The sequence below is a fragment of the Mus caroli genome, chromosome 18 (assembly GCF_900094665.2).
Source record: "Mus caroli chromosome 18, CAROLI_EIJ_v1.1, whole genome shotgun sequence".
Taxonomy (NCBI): domain Eukaryota; kingdom Metazoa; phylum Chordata; class Mammalia; order Rodentia; family Muridae; genus Mus; species Mus caroli.
In genome coordinates, this window is record NC_034587.1 from 29,103,812 (window position 1) to 29,121,689 (window position 17,878).

The following is a 17,878-nucleotide window of genomic DNA, read 5'->3' on the forward strand; positions in this document are numbered from 1 at the left end:
GCTCCGGCGGCCAGGCAAATTTGCAGCGGCCGGCCTGACATCGGGTGAGCCGAACTGGTTGGGCTCCTCACCCTCAAGGGGAGCCCAGTAGATTTCAGGTTTTCCCGGAGAGACTCGCTCACTGCCATCTGCGTGAGCCTCGGCCCCCCACAAATGAAAACAGTTGCCTATACGCTAAGCAGCGCCAATCACAAAAATGTGCGGACTAGTGTCACGTGACCAGTGGGCGGTCCTCCCAGAGCTTCGGGATCTCTATGGTTCTCACCGACTCGCTAGAGGACGTTTGGTCCACTGGAGGACTCCCTACATTCTTCCTCCATTACCTCACTGCCTCCGGTGGCTGCTGGGATAGAGGAGGACTCGGGTCCCGACTCGACTCGGTCCTCCGCCCGCCCCGGGAATACCTCTAGCTCTCCCCGGCCGCCACCGCCCCGCCGCTTCCTCCTGTGCCCTCCCGCCGGCCTCCTTCGGGTGTCCTCACCCGTCTTGGGACTCTGCTTTTCTCGGGAGCCTCCACCTAGGCGCATGGCTCCATGAAGCAAGAGGAAGAGAAGGCAGAGCGCGAGAGGTCCCGTCCGCCCCGGCTGTGTCTGGGTCAGGAGAGAAGGTGGGGAATTCTAGGGGGCTGTGCCGGGCTTTCTCTTGCCAGGCCTTCTCGAGGCCTGCTCAGTTCCGAGGCGGACAGTACCCTGGAGAGTGGGGTCTCGAGGTGCCCGGCAAGGGGGTCCCGGGGCACAACGAGGGGGAGGGGCTCATGGAGGCGGCCACCGCGGGTAGGCAAGGCCTCCCCGGGGCTGCCTGTCCCCGCCGAGGACCAGCGGGATCCTGAAGCCGTGTGCCCGAGTTCTGGGTGGCAGCGGTCGCCCCTGGCCAAGGAGGCGAGGCAGCAGTTGTAGCCTCAGTGCCTGAAGTCCCTCCAGGAAACAGTCGGAGGAAAGTTTGGTGGTCTCCTGCGCCGCCTGCTGGCCCCCCACCCAGAGTCCCCTCCCCCGCCCGGCGTCTGGATTCCACCCCCGCGGCCCAGACCCAGTTGCTCTACCCGTCGCCCTGTCGTTTCCCCAACTCCCACTGCGCCCTGTACTCTCCTGTCCCACATCCTCCTTTTCACCTTTTCCTTCTGCCTGTTAAACCCCTTCCGGCTCCAGCCTCTTCTTTCCCTCTTGTCTCAACGTTTTCTTGCTTAACTCTATTCTCTCACTTTTCTTTTTTCCTCCTGCTCCATCTTCCGCATCTACTTGTACCCCCCTCCCCCGACCCCTTGCCTACTAACAACCCTCCATCTTAAACTTTGGGTCTTATGCCTGTCCTCGAAGCTGTGTGTTTTGCCCTTCATTCCTTGCCCTGATCTGACTCCTGTCTTTGCTCCCTTATCCCTCTGGGCCTATCTGCTTTCAGTGCCCTCTCTTAGCATTGAGTGGGTGGGGCCTGGAGTTTCTGCTTTGCATAAATTCTGTAGTACTGGGGAAGTAGGAGAGGTGGAAAAGATTGTGAAGAGATTGGTGCAAAGCTGAGTAAGGATGAATGGCTCCACCGACACTTACCATCGCCTCCTGGCACAAGGTGCCTTGTCCTCAGGGGCCTAGCATGTTGTCCGGTAATTTTTAAGATTTGGGAGTATGCTTGTATACAGAAACCTGTGGAGAGCTCGAAGTGATAGATCCTGGCTAGAGAGCAAGTTTTGGCCTTTGTGTGTGTGTGTTGGGGGTGGGTGATTAATAATGTATGTAGAATACAGCCTTTGATCCCTGGTGGGACTTCTGTTACTTGTCTTGAAATCAAGAGAGTTTATTTCCAGATGGTTTTGCTTGTTTGCCTCAGAGATAGCTCTGTTAAATTGTAACTTGATCCTGGCGCATACCTTTAATCCCAGCCATCTGAAAATCTTCTCAGTGGTAAAGTCTCTTGGCTCTTTGTTTGCCCTAAAATATAAGCCTGATTGTAAGGCTGGCTTTACACCCATCTTGAATCTCACCACTTGTGAGGCAGAGGCAGAGGCAGAGGCAGGCAGCTTTCTAGAGTTTAACCCCAGATTGACTGGTCTAGCTATAGTGTGAGCTGCCGGTCAGAGAAACTGTGTCTGGAAAAACAAGCAAACAAAAACTTTGTAACTTTTGCAAAGACTCCCATACTGCCTAAACATTGTTCACTGCACCTGCATTTCTGTCTTAGGCATTGGAAGAAGGAATGGAATTGGAAGAAAGAAGATTCATTCCAGAGACAAAATAGCTTCCCTTTCCTATTGTAGCTATTTCATCTGGGACTATAACCTTTCTGCTTTCAGTGAGTATTTCCTCGAGCATACTTGAAGTGGGGTTTCTGTTGGCTTGAGTCTAAATTTCAGGTGTAAGTGTACTTCATTTCTATTTCTCAGAGTCAATGCTCCTAATGTTATTTAAGTTTTAATTACTTAGTGTGTTTGTCCACATGTGTGTGGATGTTACCACAGTGCATGTGCTGAGGAAGTTAGAAGACAACCTGAGGGAGTCAGTTCCATCCTTCATGTGGGCCATGGGTGGAGGCTTCAGGCTGGCTGGCAAGTGCCTTATCCTGCTGGGCAATATTGCTGGCCCTCCACTTGAAATTTTGTGTTTCTTTTCTTTTCTTTCTTTCTTTTTTTTTTGGGGGGGGGGGGCGTTGGTTTCAAGACAGGGTTTCTCTGTATAACCCTGGCTGTCCTGTCCTGGAACTCACTTTGTAGACCAGGCTAGCCTCGAACTCAGACATCCGCTAGCCTCTGCGTCTCGAGTGCTGGGATTAAAGGCCACCACGCCTGGCTTTTGTGTTTGTTTTTAAGATGGGTTTTCTCAGTGTAGCCTTCCTCACACTGTAGACTTGGCTGGTCTGGAACTCAGTGTTGAGCCTGCCTCTGCTTCCCGAGTCCTGGGATTAAGCCCAGTTTTCAATTACTCACTTTTTAAAGACAACCAAAGAGGCCTTTTCCTCCCTGGGCCTCTTAATGATTAAGATCATTAGGTTAATTGATTCATGGACTTAGGATAGTGGCTCACCTTGTATGAAAGTGCATGCATATTATATTTTCATTTGAGAAATGAATCTGAAAGATGGGAAATAGAGGTCAACTTGGGCTACATAATGAACTTAGGCACACAAATTAACCAGTTCCCAAGTTAACTAACGCAGTTCCTGAACAGTTCTCATTTTGACCTAATCTGCTGTGGTGCCTTTTATTAAATCCCATCACACATTTGAAAAACAAATTCTACATGTAAACCTTGAACGTAGTTCTTGTATAAAAGTCAGTGCCTCATCCTTTTGAGTTAAGTAATGATGCCATGCTTTGGTTGAGGACATAGCCCTGTGAGGAATACTTAGCTAGAATGCTCAGGTACCTATGATGTATCTTGTACAGTACGGTACCTGAAAAATCATTCTACTTTATTACCAAGCCTTTTGTGAGGGAAACAGAAGAGCAAATGTCTTAATTTTATAAATGAAAAAGACGGAGGCCCACAAAAATATGGCTCCATGCTGTAGGTCATAGAAATGGGGATGGTCAGGAGCAACACAAACTATTAGCTGGAAGAAGTGGGAGCCCTGTAGGCAAATCACACACACACACACACACACACACACACACACACACACACACACACAGAGTTACACAGAAAAACCTAGTCTTAGAACTGCTATAAGGATATAGACTTTGTTTTTCATTGTTACTGAGACAGGGTTTCAGTAATCCTGGCTTTCCTAGAACTTGCTATGTAAACCAACCAGACTGGCCTTGAATTTAGGGATTCTTTGCCTTACGTGGGGATGTGTTAAGGGAAAGGTGTGTGCCACCAAGCCCGGTGAGGCTTTATTTACTTGTTTTTGAGACAAAGTCTCTATGTAGCTCAGGCTGGCCTTGAACTCACTGCAGTTCAACTTAATACACATACCCACCCCCTCTCCAGTTCTGGGATTACAAGAGCCATATGCCTACCTCAGGTTGTAAGCATTTTGCTGCTTGTTTGTTGTTTTAAGTTTCAGGTATTTATAAATAGGTTGTAAAATGATTGCATAGCTTTGTATTCTGTGAGGAAACTGTCCATGTATCACATGCTCAGTGTGTTTATATGGCAGATGCATTTTTAGTGTTAGAGTTGAGACAATGAGGCAGACCCTCTTGGAGCCCATACTGGCCTCAGACTCTGTGCGGTTAAGGGTGTGTGTGAGCTTGTGAAACTCCTAACTTTTGCCCCTGACTCTTGAGTTTTGGGACTATAGGCATGTGCCACCACTCAATGCTGGACACCAGAATACAGCATCTCTCATCTGACTTTCTTGGAACAATACCATAAATAGCCAGGATTGCAGCTCCTGCACCACACCAGTACTGTACTCATGATATAATTATTCATGAGTATATAGTGAAACATTGGGTTTCACTTCAACTATTCAGGGTTGGGAGAAACACCAGCCTGTTCCTGTATAAGGAAGGCTTTCTTTGAGGACACTCAATAGTGACAGAAGCTTTTCCTCTCTGTCCCAGGACTTTATAAGGTCTTGCATGTCCTCTTCAAACATAAACCCAGATAAGTTTTCTCTGAAGACCAGGTTGGCCTGGAACTCAGAGATCTGCCTGCCACATGAGTGCTGGGATTAAAGGTGTGTTCTACCACACCTGGGTAGACTTATTCTTTATATCTAGATTTATGATTACTGTTTGAAATGGAAACCATTGACAAAAATTTCTAGCTTCCCATTTGTATCAAGATGTTTATGGTAATAACTATTAGCAAGTAGCATTTTTGTTTTTTTCTTTTAATGGTCCCTGCTTTTTTGGGTTTATTTCTACAAAGTTACAGGAATAGAATAATTTCAGTATTTACCCAGGATTCATCCCCCCCCCCCCCCCCTCCCCAGACATGCTTTCTATGTAGCCCTGGCTGGTATAACTGCATGTAGAATAGGCCAAGCCTGAACTCTTCCTGCCTCCTGAGTGCTGGGATTAAAGGTGTAAGATAAAAAACCAGTTTCATTCTATTTTTTTAAGATAGGGACTCACTTTGTAACTAGCTTCAAATTCTTTCTTCCCCTTCCTTAGTCTTCCTGAGAGACCTCCAATGTTCTTTATGGCTTCTGCCATCACAGAATGAAAAGAAAGCAGAAATGGTTTCTTAGAGGCCATTACATTTTAAAGTAGAAAAGTATCAAGGTAGCTGTTAGAGAATTAATAGTAATTATGTGCCAAAGAACTGCTAGGTTCCTTTCATGTCTTTGGATTCAAATAGCTCTGTGAGGCTGGGCATGATGGCCACACCTTTCTGGAATCCCAGCACTCAGTAGAGTTGAATGCTGTACCTTCTGGTGACGCCTATAAAAGGACATGAAAGGAAGCCTTTGCATTTTGCCTGCTTGCCTTCATTCTCACTGGCGAGTTTATTTATCCTATTGCTGAGGCATTCCCTTACTGACCTTAGACTCTCCTTCAGGATTCAATGTAGACTGAATTCCAGTAGCTCTCTGGGAATTCCCTAGTACCCTGAACCAGGTTGAGACTCCTGAGACATCAAGTCTCATAGCCTGAACAATGACCAGAGTCTTAATCTTTCTGTCAAACCCAGACCAGAGCCTGTGAACTGCTCTAATGAATCATATGTATATATGGCCTTGAGTTCCACCTACCTCTGCCTCCCAGTGCAGGCATTAAAAGTGTGTGCCACCAACTTCCAGCCATCGAGCATAGTTAAAATAGAGTTCTAGGACAGTTAGAGCTATGTAGAGAGACCCTGTCTCAGAACAAACAAACCCCACAAGACCATAAAATAGTCCTTTGTGGTAGCAGGTACACAAAAGATGTTACTGCTTGCCTGAGTTTGCAGTCAGACTTTGGATCTCAGAGTTGGAATTTGAGCCAGAGTTGGCAGCTAGATCGTTACCTCTAAGCCAAGATTCTGTCCTCAGAAGGTGGGGGCGTTTCTGGTTGTTTTGTAATGGGCTTTTTTTTTTGAAAGAGACACACAGGGAAAAAGGAAGGCCATTTTGCTTGTCCATGTCAGTCAGTACAGCCTTGTGTTCTTGAACTAATACTGGCTTTGATACTTAATTATGAATGATACTTAATTATGAATTATGAGAAATTATTTGTTAATTCCTGAAATCATCAGTTTCCACCCAGGCAAATAAATACTATAATGGACCACTAAAAGTTCCAGCATTTAAAGCTTTTTTTTTTTTTTTTTTTTGAGACAGGGTTTGTCAGTATAGCTCTGGCTGTTCTGCTTACTCTGTGACCAAGAGGGCCTCAGAGATCCACTTGCTTCTGCCTCCTCAGTGCTGGGATTAAAGGGGTATGTGTCCATATCTGGCTTTATATCAGGCTTATTTAAAATAAGTCAAACAAGAGCCAAATGACTTTACAGCTGAAGCATCCAAATTACTGGGATAAGCACTTCTACTAAAGGCACGGACAACCATTGGCTGAACCAATGTTCTTAACTGCTGAGACAAGACCACCTGAGTACTGGGACTAAAGGTTTGAGCCACCAGTACTCACGTTATTTTCCCCAAGTTAGGTTGTATCATCTATGCAAAGTAAGCCTTTGGGTCATCTCAATAAAGTGGCACCTGTGGCTAAGTCCAGGACTGAGTGGTCATTCCAGGATAAATTGGATCAAGATGAGAATTTACAAGATAAGATAATTGGCCTAATTTTTAGAATGAATGTTCAAATTGTCCCCTTTTGTTTCCTTTAGCTTTTTCTTCCTTTTCTTCCTCCTCCTCTTCTTCCTCCTCTCCTTCTTCCTCCTTCTCTGTATACATTGCAGGTATGAGCATGTATATGTGTGTGTGTATTATAATGTGAGTGCTAGAGAACCATGTTTCCAGTCCCTCATTTGGTTTGAGTCATGGCCCCACCATATAACTTTGACTCTTCTGGGACTTATAGATCATGCTAGCTTGAACTTGAAGAGACATTGAAAAGGTGTGGGCCATCAAGTGTGATGTATATGCCTGGGTGTTATAGAAAATGTTTAGGTTATGTCAACCATGTAAGCCTATATACTTCTGAAAACTCTGAGTTCAGTTTCCCCAGTAAGGTGTGAATCATTATTTTGTTCATGTTTGTTTATGTATGTCCACATTTGTCTCATCTGGTGTACAGGAGATTGGACGGGAAGCTGATACTTCAGCAGCCTATAGGGGAAGGGACAGGGTCTTTGAACACTGAGGGCAGGCCTAACTATTTGATATTTGCAATAAGAGAAATGTATGAGAAATCATTTCTATTCCTGAAATCATAAATTGCCTACTACTACTTCCCTTACTTCATGTTGAAGCGTGGGCAGTGTCTCCATCTGGTGGATCTCCGTGTTAACTACTGTGTTCATGTTGATGTGGAAGCTGTGTAGCAAACGATGACAACTGCTGACTTCTGAACTTGGTCCAGGGACTTTACAAGGCATCAGCCAAGGCCTCTGGGTCACAGTGTTGCATGCTTTGTTCAAGAGACTGCTTCTGTACCCAAGGCCACAGACCTACTGTGGTTACAGCATTGGTAGTTGTTGTGAGGCTGCAGACCTACTGTGGTTACAGCATTGGTAGTTGTTGTGAGGCCACAGACCTACTGTGGTTACAGCATTGGTAGTTGTTGTGAGGCCACAGACCTACTGTGGTTATAGCATTGGTAGTTGTTGTGAGGCCACAGACCTACTGTGGTTACAGCATTGGTAGTTGTTGTGAGGTTTGGGAAGAGCAGCAGATTCACACAGATGGCAGAACATTTCTTAAAGGATTTGTTTGGGGGGCTTCTCTTGTTTCTGTGGTACTAGGAAAGGATCCCAGAGTCTACAGTGGGCTGATCCCCACTTTCTCTTACTTTGAAGTGTCTTAAGCTTTATGTAGAATTCCATGCTTCAGGAGTGCAGATGAATTGGTCCCTGTAGACTGAGGTACCTGCTGAGTATGGTTAGAACTACATCTTAAACAGAAAGATATTTTGTTTTGTGTATGTTTATGGTTATTGCTTTTTAAGGCCTATGTTAAAATTCTATTGTGAGGAGACATAATCAAAGCAACTCCTTTAAAAGAAAGTATTTGTCTGGGATTTGCTTACAGTTGTAGAGGGTTAATTCATGATCATCATGACACAGGAAGGCAGGCATCCCACTGGAACAATAGCTGAGAGCTTTCCCTCCTGATCCATAGTCAAGGGACAGAAAGAGAAAGACATTAGGCCAAGTGTCTTTTGAAACCACAAAGTCCATCCCCACCTCCCAGAGACACACCTCCAACGAGACCACATCTCCAAATAGTTCTACTAACTGGGGCACAAGCATTGAAACCTGAGCGTATGGCTATTGTCATTCAAACACTAGAATGTGTTGAGTGTACTTGCAGGCGCTTTCAAAGGCCAGGGTCCTACTGAAATTGAACTTACAGGTGGTTGATGTGAGAGCTGGAAACCAAACCTGGGTCCTGAAAGACCAACCAGTGCTGTTAATTACTGAGCTGTCCCTACAGTCCCTAAGAAAGAGGAAGTTTAATACAATTGGCAGGTAATTGTTAATGTTCTTTGTATTGATGCTGATAACAGTTGGTGGCTGAGATGTTTTCTGTCGGTACTCTGATTCATTTTACCTTTTAAAAAAAATATTTTTGTTTATACGAGTACACTGTGTCTGTCTTCAGACACACCAGAAGAGGGCATTGGATCCCATTTACAGATGGTTGTGAGCCACCGTGTGATTGCTGAGAATTGAACTCAGGACCTCAGGAAGAGGAGTCAGTGCTCTTAACCACTAAGCCATCTCTCCAGCCCTCATTTTATGTTTTTTACCTTCTAGCTTAATATTTGCTTATTTTGGCAGATAAATAAAGGTAGGCTCCTTAAATTGTTTAAAAGAAGGAAGTAAGCAATACATCCTAAGTAAAGTGACTATGCATTAAATGTTGTCACATGGCCAAGCATAGGAGCAGAGGCCTGGAATCCTAGCATGGGAGGTTGAGACAAGAGGACAGGAGTTCAAGGCTGGGTTGGAAGCATAAACTTTGTACCAACAAACAAAACCAAAGGCTGGGAGGGGTATATACTGTTCTCACAGACTACCCAGGTTCAAAACTACCTCTAACTTCAGATTCAGGGCCTCTGATGCCCACCATTAGCTGACCTCTGCAAACATTTAACCTCACTTGCACTGCTTTCTCCACATAACACAGTTAAAAACAAGCAAAACAAAATCTTTGCAGTGGCGGGGTTGGGGGGGGGGGACTCAACAAAACCAAGACAATAAAAAAACCTGTTAGCAATCAGTTTCAGTATAGGCTCATTTGACTCCTTAGTCACCAGGGAGTGGAGCGCTCAGAAAGAATTAAGAATTGTCTTGGTCATGGTGGCTTTTCACAGCAATAGAACAAAGAGTACAGTTTATTTTTATTTATTTATTTATTTATTTTTGTTTTGTTTTTTGAGACAGGGTCTCACTGTGTAGCCCTGGCTGTTCTGAAACTCACTATGTAGACCAGGCTGGCCTTTGCCTGTCTATGCCATCTGCCCGTCTCTGCCTTCCAAGTGCTAGGATTAAAGGCATGAACCACCATGCCATGCCTTAAAAACTCTTTTGAATGAAATAATTCCTAGGTTTGAGGCCAACAACAGACAGAAGTTACCCAGGGAGTTTTTTGGGACTTACTGGCTTGCTTGCGTGCCAGTCCTGACATCCTTTGATCAACAGCAATGTGGAAGTGTAAACCGAATAAACCCTTTCCTCCCCAACTTGCTTCTTGGTCATGATGTTTGTGCAGGAATAGAAACCCTGACTAAGCCGGGCGGTGGTGGCGCACATCTTTACCCCAGCACTTGGGAGGCAGAGGCAGGCGGATTTCTGAGTTCGAGGCCAGCCTGGTCTGCAAAGTGAGTTCCACAGCCAGGGCTACACAGAGAAACCCTGTCTCAAAAAAAAAAAAAAGAAAGAAACCCTGACTAAAACAAATTGGTACCAGCAGAGTGGGGTATTCCTGCGACAACCTGACCATGTTTTGGGGAGGCCTGTGGAAGGACTTTGGAACTTTGGGACAGAAGATCCATTTGGTGTTAAGAGCTCTGTGAGATGTTGTGTAGGAGCTTGGAAGATAATGTTGAGACCAGTGCAGAAAAATGGAGGCCTGGCTTGTGAAACTTCAGAGGGAAAATTAAAGACTTTTCAGGGCCATTGCTATTTTGGATTGTGAAGATTCTGTGGTTCTGGTTAGCTGGGGCTGAAGAATCAGCTGTGATTAACAAGATACCAGAACTACTAAAGCAAAAACTTGGCATTATTGGGACTATTGATGCTGGTTAGCTGGAGCTAAGAAATTAGCAGTGATTAAGAAGAGACCTGCATCATTGAGGTGACATCTTCAGGGAAGTGTTTTCTGAGAGCACAGAGGCTGTGTTCCAGAGATAGCCAAGGTTGTACCTTCTGCTGTGGCTGGAGTTAGTAATGTGTAAGAGTTACCCAGGTGGTGCTGGTTCTGAAGGCATGAAGGGGTTACGCAGAGAAATGGAAAGCAATTGGAAGCCTCAGTTGCAATTGATGGCCCAGGACTGAAGGGGTCATGCAAAGAAGTTGAGGCTTGGCACCATGAAGAGAGCCTATGAGAGGTTGTTGGTGAAGCCTAGTTACAGCGGAAGACAACAGTGTTTTGGAGATGCCAGTACCATGAGATGACCACCAAGAGCAGCAGCAGCAGCAGCAGTTGGAGTACAGGCAACTGGAGCCTAGAAGACAACGTGTGTGCTACAAAGGGCAATGTTGGAGAAGTGACCCAAGCCTTTGGAGAAGCCCAGAAGATCCCGAGTTGGATCCCAGATATTGGACATTTGGGAGTTTGATTTTGCTTTTCATTGTGACTGTGCCCTGATGCTTTTTCCTCTTGAAGTATTTTAGTGGAACCCACAGTTAAGAGACTTTTAATTGTAAAGACTTTGAATTTTAAGAGAGATTGAAATTTTAAGAATTTGCAGACTGTGAGATTTTTAGTTATTTACATCTTGGGGATGAATAAGAAACTAAAGGTTGAGGCTTAATAGTGATGTGTTTGTGTGTCAAGTTGACACAGGCTGGAGTTATCACAAAGAAAGGAGCTTCAGTTGAGGAAATGCCTCCATGAGATCCAGCTGTAAGGCATTTCCTCAATTAGTGATCAAGTGGGGAGGTCCCCTTGTGGGTTGTGCCATCTCTGGGCTGGCAGTCTTGGTTCTATAAGCTAGCAGGCTTAGTAAGCCAGGGGAAGCAAGCCATGGGAAGCAAGCCAGTAAAGAACATCCCTCCATGGCCCCTGCATCAGCTTCTGCTTCCTGATCTACTTGAGTTCTAGTCCTGACTTCCTTGGTGATGAATGGCAGTATGGAATTATAGGCCGAATAAACCCTTTCCTCCCCAACTGCTTCTTGGTCATGATGTTTGTGCAGGAATAGAAACCCTGACTAAGAACCAAACAAGTGAAAAGTCCATTGTGAGTGAAGCTCAGTTTTAGAATGGCTATTCTAAGTAGAAGAAGTTTGTTAAAACGTATACACTGGGGATCTATCTAATCTTGCTGAGTAATGATTTTTATTTGCAAATGCTTTACAATAAAGGCTTGTTTATTTTGGGTCTCACTGTGTAGCTTAGTCTGCCCTGGGACATATTATGTAGACCAGGCTGGCTTTGAACTCAGATCTGCCTGCTTCTGCCTCTTCTTTACAGGTACTGGAATTAAAAGCTTGCATCACTTTGCCTAACTTGTAAAGATGGTATTGTCCTCATCTAGTTGCATCCTATCTCTGCCCACTTGCCTTGATAGTATTTTGGGATAGACAGCTACTCATTGCCTGCCTCTCTCCATGGTGGCTATAAACTTTATAGAAATTCATTAGGAAAATTTAGGACAGGTCAGATTCCTGTCTAGAACTTTTTTCTGGTTGAAAAATTGACAGCTTGAAAAAAATTCTTTTAATTGCAGTTCATTTCTGCTAGGGGGACTGGAGCAAAGACTGTTGTGCTGTGAGTGTCAAGGTCAGAGGATAACTTGTAGCCAGTTCTGTCCTTCCACTAAACAAGTCATAGGGGTTCAACATAGGCCATCAGGATTGATTGGCAGGCAGCCATCTTACTGGTCCTTGACAGCTTTTAACTGATCCATACAAACAATTTGTGTTTGATTTGTTTTGTTTGTGATTCATTCCATTAGTACTTACCTGTTCTCTTTTGTAGGGTTCTGCAGCATTCCAGATCACGAACACCAAATCAGGATGGGAAAAAGACGTTGTGTTCCTCCCCTTGAGCCCAAGTTGGCAGCAGGCTGTTGTGGGGTCAAGAAGCCCAAACTATCTGGAAGTGGAACACACAGTCACGGGAACCAGTCTACAACTGTTCCTGGCTCAAGTTCAGGACCTNTTCAAAACCACCAGCATGTGGACAACAGCAGTGGTCGGGAAAATGTATTGGACTTAACTCTGGGACCTGGAAATTCTCCTATTACACGAATGAATCCTGCATCTGGAGCCCTGAGCCCTCTCCCCCGGCCCAATGGAACTGCCAATACCACTAAGAACCTGGTGGTGACTGCAGAAATGTGCTGCTACTGCTTTGATGTACTCTACTGTCACCTCTATGGCTTTCCACAGCCACGACTTCCTAGATTCACCAATGACCCCTAGTGAGTAAATTAGACATGGGACTATGTGGGGGGCATGGTAACATCTTTCTGGAGTTACTCTCTAAATAGGGTCTGCTTAAATGGTTCTGGAAACACATTTTTGTTGTTGGTGGTTGTGGTTATGCAACACAGCATAGGTTAGGTAGAGAAGTCACTGGGAACCTCAATGTTGTCCAAGTGAAATCCAAGTGAATGTGAATCGGTGTTTGAGGGTCAAGCAAGCTAGAGACTGGGAACTCTCATTCATTGGGAGCTTTTAAGAAAGATTGCTTCTTTCTTGTCCATTTTCCTGTATATGCATGTGTGGGGGTAGCATGCATGTGTTTGTGCAAGTGGCTCAAGGTTGACGTTTGCTTTTCCAGCTTAATTCAGAGTTGACCTCACTCTAACCCAGAACTGGTGGGTATGGCTAGTCTGTTAGCCAGCTTGGCCAGGATATACTGTCTCTACCTCTGAAGCCTGAATTACAGGTGGGCCACCACACCCACTGTCATTTATGTGGATCCAGATGCTAGTCTTCACACTTGAACCACAAAGCTCTTTGAACCACTGAGCCATCCTCTTCTTATTTAAGGAGTACTTTTATAAAATATCTTCTATGAAGAAAGGCATGCCAATGTTTTCTTCAAATTGGAGCTACTTCTGCACTGCTGCCAGGTAGTGGTGGTGCACACCTTTAATCCCAGCACTTGAGACAGACTCAGGTATCTGGAGCTTTGAGTTCAATGCAGCCTGGTGAGTTCCAGGACAGGCTAGAGCTACACAGAGAAACCCTGTCGGGGCGGGGGGGGGGGGGGGAGTACTCTGCGTTTGGGTGTTTGTTTCCAGGGCATGCTTTGGTGTTCATTCCCTGGGTTGATGCTGTGCTGAGGGTTCTTCAGAGCCTTGAGCAAAGCTGGAGTAGAAAGCAAAGGCCCTTGTCTTTGGGAGACACATTTGAGTTGGCAAGCAGCTACACACCGAAATGTAAGGGAAGTTACCCCGTAAGTGTTCTTGGAGGAAATGTGGGGGAAAATGACTTTTCAGGGAATTTTATTTATTTTGAGACACAGTCACACTATGCAGCTCTGACTGTCCTGGAATTCACTGTGTAGATCAGGTTGGCTTTGAAAAACTCAGAGGCGTGCTTCTGCCTCCCAGTGCTAGGACTAAAGGCATATGCCACCACACCTGGCTTCCAGGGAATTTTTGATGTGGGGTGCTATGATCAGATACAACAGAGAAGAGGAGATTCAAGCCTGGGAAGATATATATATATATATATATATATATGGATGGGGTTGTATTCAGAGCCTTGAATTTTTAACCTGGGGGTGGCTGAACTAGACTTTGAGTAGGTTTGGCACAGTAGCTCTGATATGGTGCAAGTATGTTATTGAAAGGAAATGAGAGTAGGTGAGAGATCTGTCTGAGATAAAGATAATAGGTAAGGGCTGGTAAGATGGCACCTTGCTTAAAGTGTTTACAAGTGGGAGGATCTGACTTCAGAATCTCAGAACCCACAGAGAAACAGACAGTTGCTTGTCTGTATTCTTAGTACTCCAGTGAGGTGGGACGGGAGAGTGTATAGAGTTTGGAGTATGCAGCAAAGAACAGGAGACCCTATTCCTATTCCTAATAGAAAGTCTATTAGCCAGAGCTATTTGTAGATTGCCAGTAGTTACAATTGTGAGAAAAATGACAGAGAATGTTGTAGCTAAGGGTTGTACAGTATGGGCCAGGTGTGTCATCATGAATGAGAGAGCTGCTCAGTGAAACAGTAAAGGAGGAGAGGATATGAACAGTTGGAGAGGGGAGATTGTTGGGTGCTGCAGAGCATGCTTGTAATTCCAGTAGAGAATTGGGCAGCTTTGAGTGATAGTTGAGTTCAAGGCAGGAAAAGCTTATACCTATGTGAGGACATAGCATAGGAAATGGGACACAGCTTCTCCTGCCACCTCTTGATGCTTTCTGTGTTTTTAGCCAGGGCTGAGCAACTTTCAGAAAGAGCAGAAATGAAAGGAAATGTATCTAGAATTAATCTAGGGCTGGGGAATATGTTTTATGTTTTGTTTTTGTTTTCTGTTTGTTTTGTTTTGTTTTGTTTTTTAGTCCTCTCTTTGTGACCTGGAAGACAGGGCGAGACAAGCGGCTTCGTGGCTGCATTGGGACCTTCTCAGCCATGAATCTTCATTCAGGACTCGGGGAATACACATTAACCAGGTAATGCCACAAATACAAGAAAATGTGCACAAATTGACTAGAATTGAAAATAGCTGTGTACCCTCATTTCTTCAAAATGTTTAATAGAGTCTCGACATTCCCTTTTTGAAGGGGAGAAATGTAAGAATTACCCCCAAGTTCCTGCAAAGACAGTTCATACTGACATTAGTGTTAGATGCTGGGAGATGCTGTCAGAGGACCTCGGGACTCAGCTATGTGGGCTCTGTGGCATGCAATGTTGTCTAACTGGAGGCAGCCTCACTTATATTTTCTGTTCCCTCTAGTGCACTTAAGGACAGCCGATTCCCTCCCCTGACCCGAGAGGAGCTGCCCAAACTTTTCTGTTCTGTCTCNCTCCTTACTAACTTTGAAGATGCCAGTGACTACCTGGACTGGGAGGTGAGAACAGCTGCATTTGGAACTCTGCATTTGGGTTCGGGTCAGTACATGGTAATGTATCTCCTTCATTGAGAGAGGCCTCAGAATGACAGAAAAGCTCTCACACTTTGCTACGAGCTGGGTGTGGTGATAAACATCTTTAATCCTAGCACACAGTGGATCTGTTAGTTTAAAACCAGCTTGGGCGAGTCAGGACTGCATAGTATGACCATGTCTGTCCCCTACCCCAGAAAAAAAAAAAACCTCTCTGCTATTTTTTTCAAGTCTGATCTATTCTAGATTAAATAAGATCCATCTGATCTTTCTCCTATGTTTAGTTAAGAAATAATGAGATACCAGGTATGGTGGTGCTTGCCTCATCACTCAGGAGGCAAAGGCAGATGATCTCTATGAGACCAAAGCGAGATCAGAGAAACCCTGTCTTAAAGAGGAAAGAAAGAATGAGAACAAGACACTCTAGGTGTCTCTGGAGAAAAGTTTATTAGAATTGAGATGATTTAGGAATGATGGTGTACACCTTTAATCTAGTACTTGGGAGACTTGAGTTTGAGGACAGCCTGATCTACACAAAGAAACCCTGTCTTGAAAAGCAAAAAAATAAAAATAAAAATAAGAAAAAGAAAAAGAAAGAGAAAAAGAGGAAAAAGAAAAAGGAAAGGAAGAAAGAAAGAAAAGAAGAAAGAAAATGCCTCTAATGTATCAGTCAAGAGGTGGAAGGAAGGGGATTGCAAGTTCTAGACCAGTTTGGACTATATAGTAAGAGACACACACACACACACACACACACCCCACACACAAAATCCAAAGGGAAACAAATTTGAAGAAAAAACCAGTTTGATATGTTCATATAGTAGAGTTGGGCTAGAAGTAAAATATTTAAGCTGTTTAGGTATGCTATTTCAAGAATTTTATTTTGCAACCTTCATATTCTCAGAGGTACAACTACATATATATTTTGACTGTCCCTTTGGTTTCTATGCTTTAGAATTAATTATTCATGTAAAAAAATGTCGTCTTTTCCCAGACTTGGGTCAAGCAGCTCAGGAGACAATGTGATTATTATGATTATTGTGACTATTATGTGGGTGATATAAGTGTTGTTAGAGTCAGAAAATGCCATGTACTTGGTCATATTTTTCTGTAGGTAGGGGTCCATGGAATTCGGATTGAATTCATCAACGAAAAAGGCATCNAACGCACAGCCACATATTTACCTGAGGTTGCTAAGGAACAAGGTGAGTTGGACAGATGGCCACTGAACTGTGTAGCTCACAGCCATGCCAGTTAAAGGGCAGGAGAGAGAAGTACTCAGCTCAACTGCCACCAAGTATGGATGTCCTTCTTCCTCTTAACTCTTCCCAGATTCCTGTAGGACAAAGGCAAACTGACATAGACATTAGGAACTGGGGATGGGAGTGAGTGGGGTGCAAAGGAGGAAAATAGCTTTCTTACTTGATTATGGCTTCAAATGGTTCCTTCCAATGAATAGTTCTATTTCTTTGTTCCCTTAAGCTTCAGTGAAATCACAGAAACTAGCTTGACAGTGTTTTATCTTTCATTATAAAGAAAAGTGCTGTATTTCTAACTGAAATCTGTACATGGTGTTTTATTTGGTAAAGTATAAACAAACATCTTCTATTGCTTCTATTGCTTTTTAAGAGCTCAGTAGTTGCGAGATGTGGTGGCACATGACTTTAATCCCATCATCAGGGAGGCACACACAGGGAATTTCTATGAATTCAACACCAGCCTGGTCTACGTAGGACTGGAAAGCCAGTCAGGGTTACATAGAGAGACTCCAGCAAACAAAAGCTCAGGAGTTAGTGAGTTCTAATGATGGGGACAGTAAAGGTAGGAAGTGGGTTGGGCACATTTTCTCTTTGAAAGAGTATCTAGAATTCCTTTCTTGTACTTTCTGTGATATGTAACCCCATTTTCTTTCTTTCTTGGAATTAGTCTGGTTTTGAAAATAATATGTGAAACACAGTAATTGTTGGGTGTGAACCTGGAATAGAGAAAAATATCCAGTTAAGTATATTAATGAACTACTTATGTGGAAAGCGATCGCCTTGTTGGTTTTCATTGTGGTTGTGTTTAAACTTGTTCAAAAAGCAGTGTGTATGTAGCATAAAAAGGATGAATTTTAAGATATTTTGGTTAGGTCATAAATCCAATATGTTCCTGTTTAAAGAATATCAAACATAGTTTTTAGTAGTTAGATATGAATTTTAGCTCAGTTAAATAATCAAATTGTTTCTCCCATTTTAAATTTGAGAAAATTTAAAATTGGGAAGGGAGTTTCTATAGTAATTGGGAGGATGGGGCTCAATTTGCTGCACTTTATTTGTTTGTTTGTTTAGCTTAAACTGTGTAAGGCTGGGGGCTGGAGAGATGGTCCAGGGTTAAGAATGTGTGCTGCTCTTGCAGAGGACCACATTTTGGTTCCTAGCAACCACCTCAGGTAGCTTACAATTGCCACCTAACCCCACTGCCTTCCTTGGGCTCCTGGATACATACCCACATACACACACACACTGTGTGAGAGACATAAACTAAAAACAAATGTGAAGACTGAGGTGCGCCCAGTGGTACACATTCAAGTCCTGATACTCAGGAGACTGAAGTAAAAGGATCTCCTTTTTTTTTTTTT

General features: G+C 44.0%; 1 protein-coding gene across 5 annotated transcripts in view; it reads left to right on the forward strand.

The window, feature by feature from the left end:
• Positions 1-253: 253 nt before the first annotated feature.
• Positions 254-17,878, forward strand: part of Ammecr1l (AMMECR1 like) — a 21,268-nt gene continuing 3,643 nt past the window's right edge. The window contains exons 1-6 of one of the 5 annotated variants that reach the window (XM_029472036.1): positions 254-607; positions 2,170-2,280; positions 12,183-12,627; positions 14,719-14,829; positions 15,114-15,228; positions 16,373-16,463. In XM_029472036.1, the coding sequence (XP_029327896.1) occupies positions 12,221-12,627; positions 14,719-14,829; positions 15,114-15,228; positions 16,373-16,463 (724 nt within the window). In that variant the 5' untranslated portion in view covers positions 254-607; positions 2,170-2,280; positions 12,183-12,220. Of the gene's footprint in view, positions 608-812; positions 1,595-2,169; positions 2,281-12,182; positions 12,628-14,718; positions 14,830-15,113; positions 15,229-16,372; positions 16,464-17,878 lie in introns of those variants that run through there. The other 4 variants (XM_029472035.1, XM_029472033.1, XM_029472034.1 and 1 more) reach the window with 4 other exon arrangements.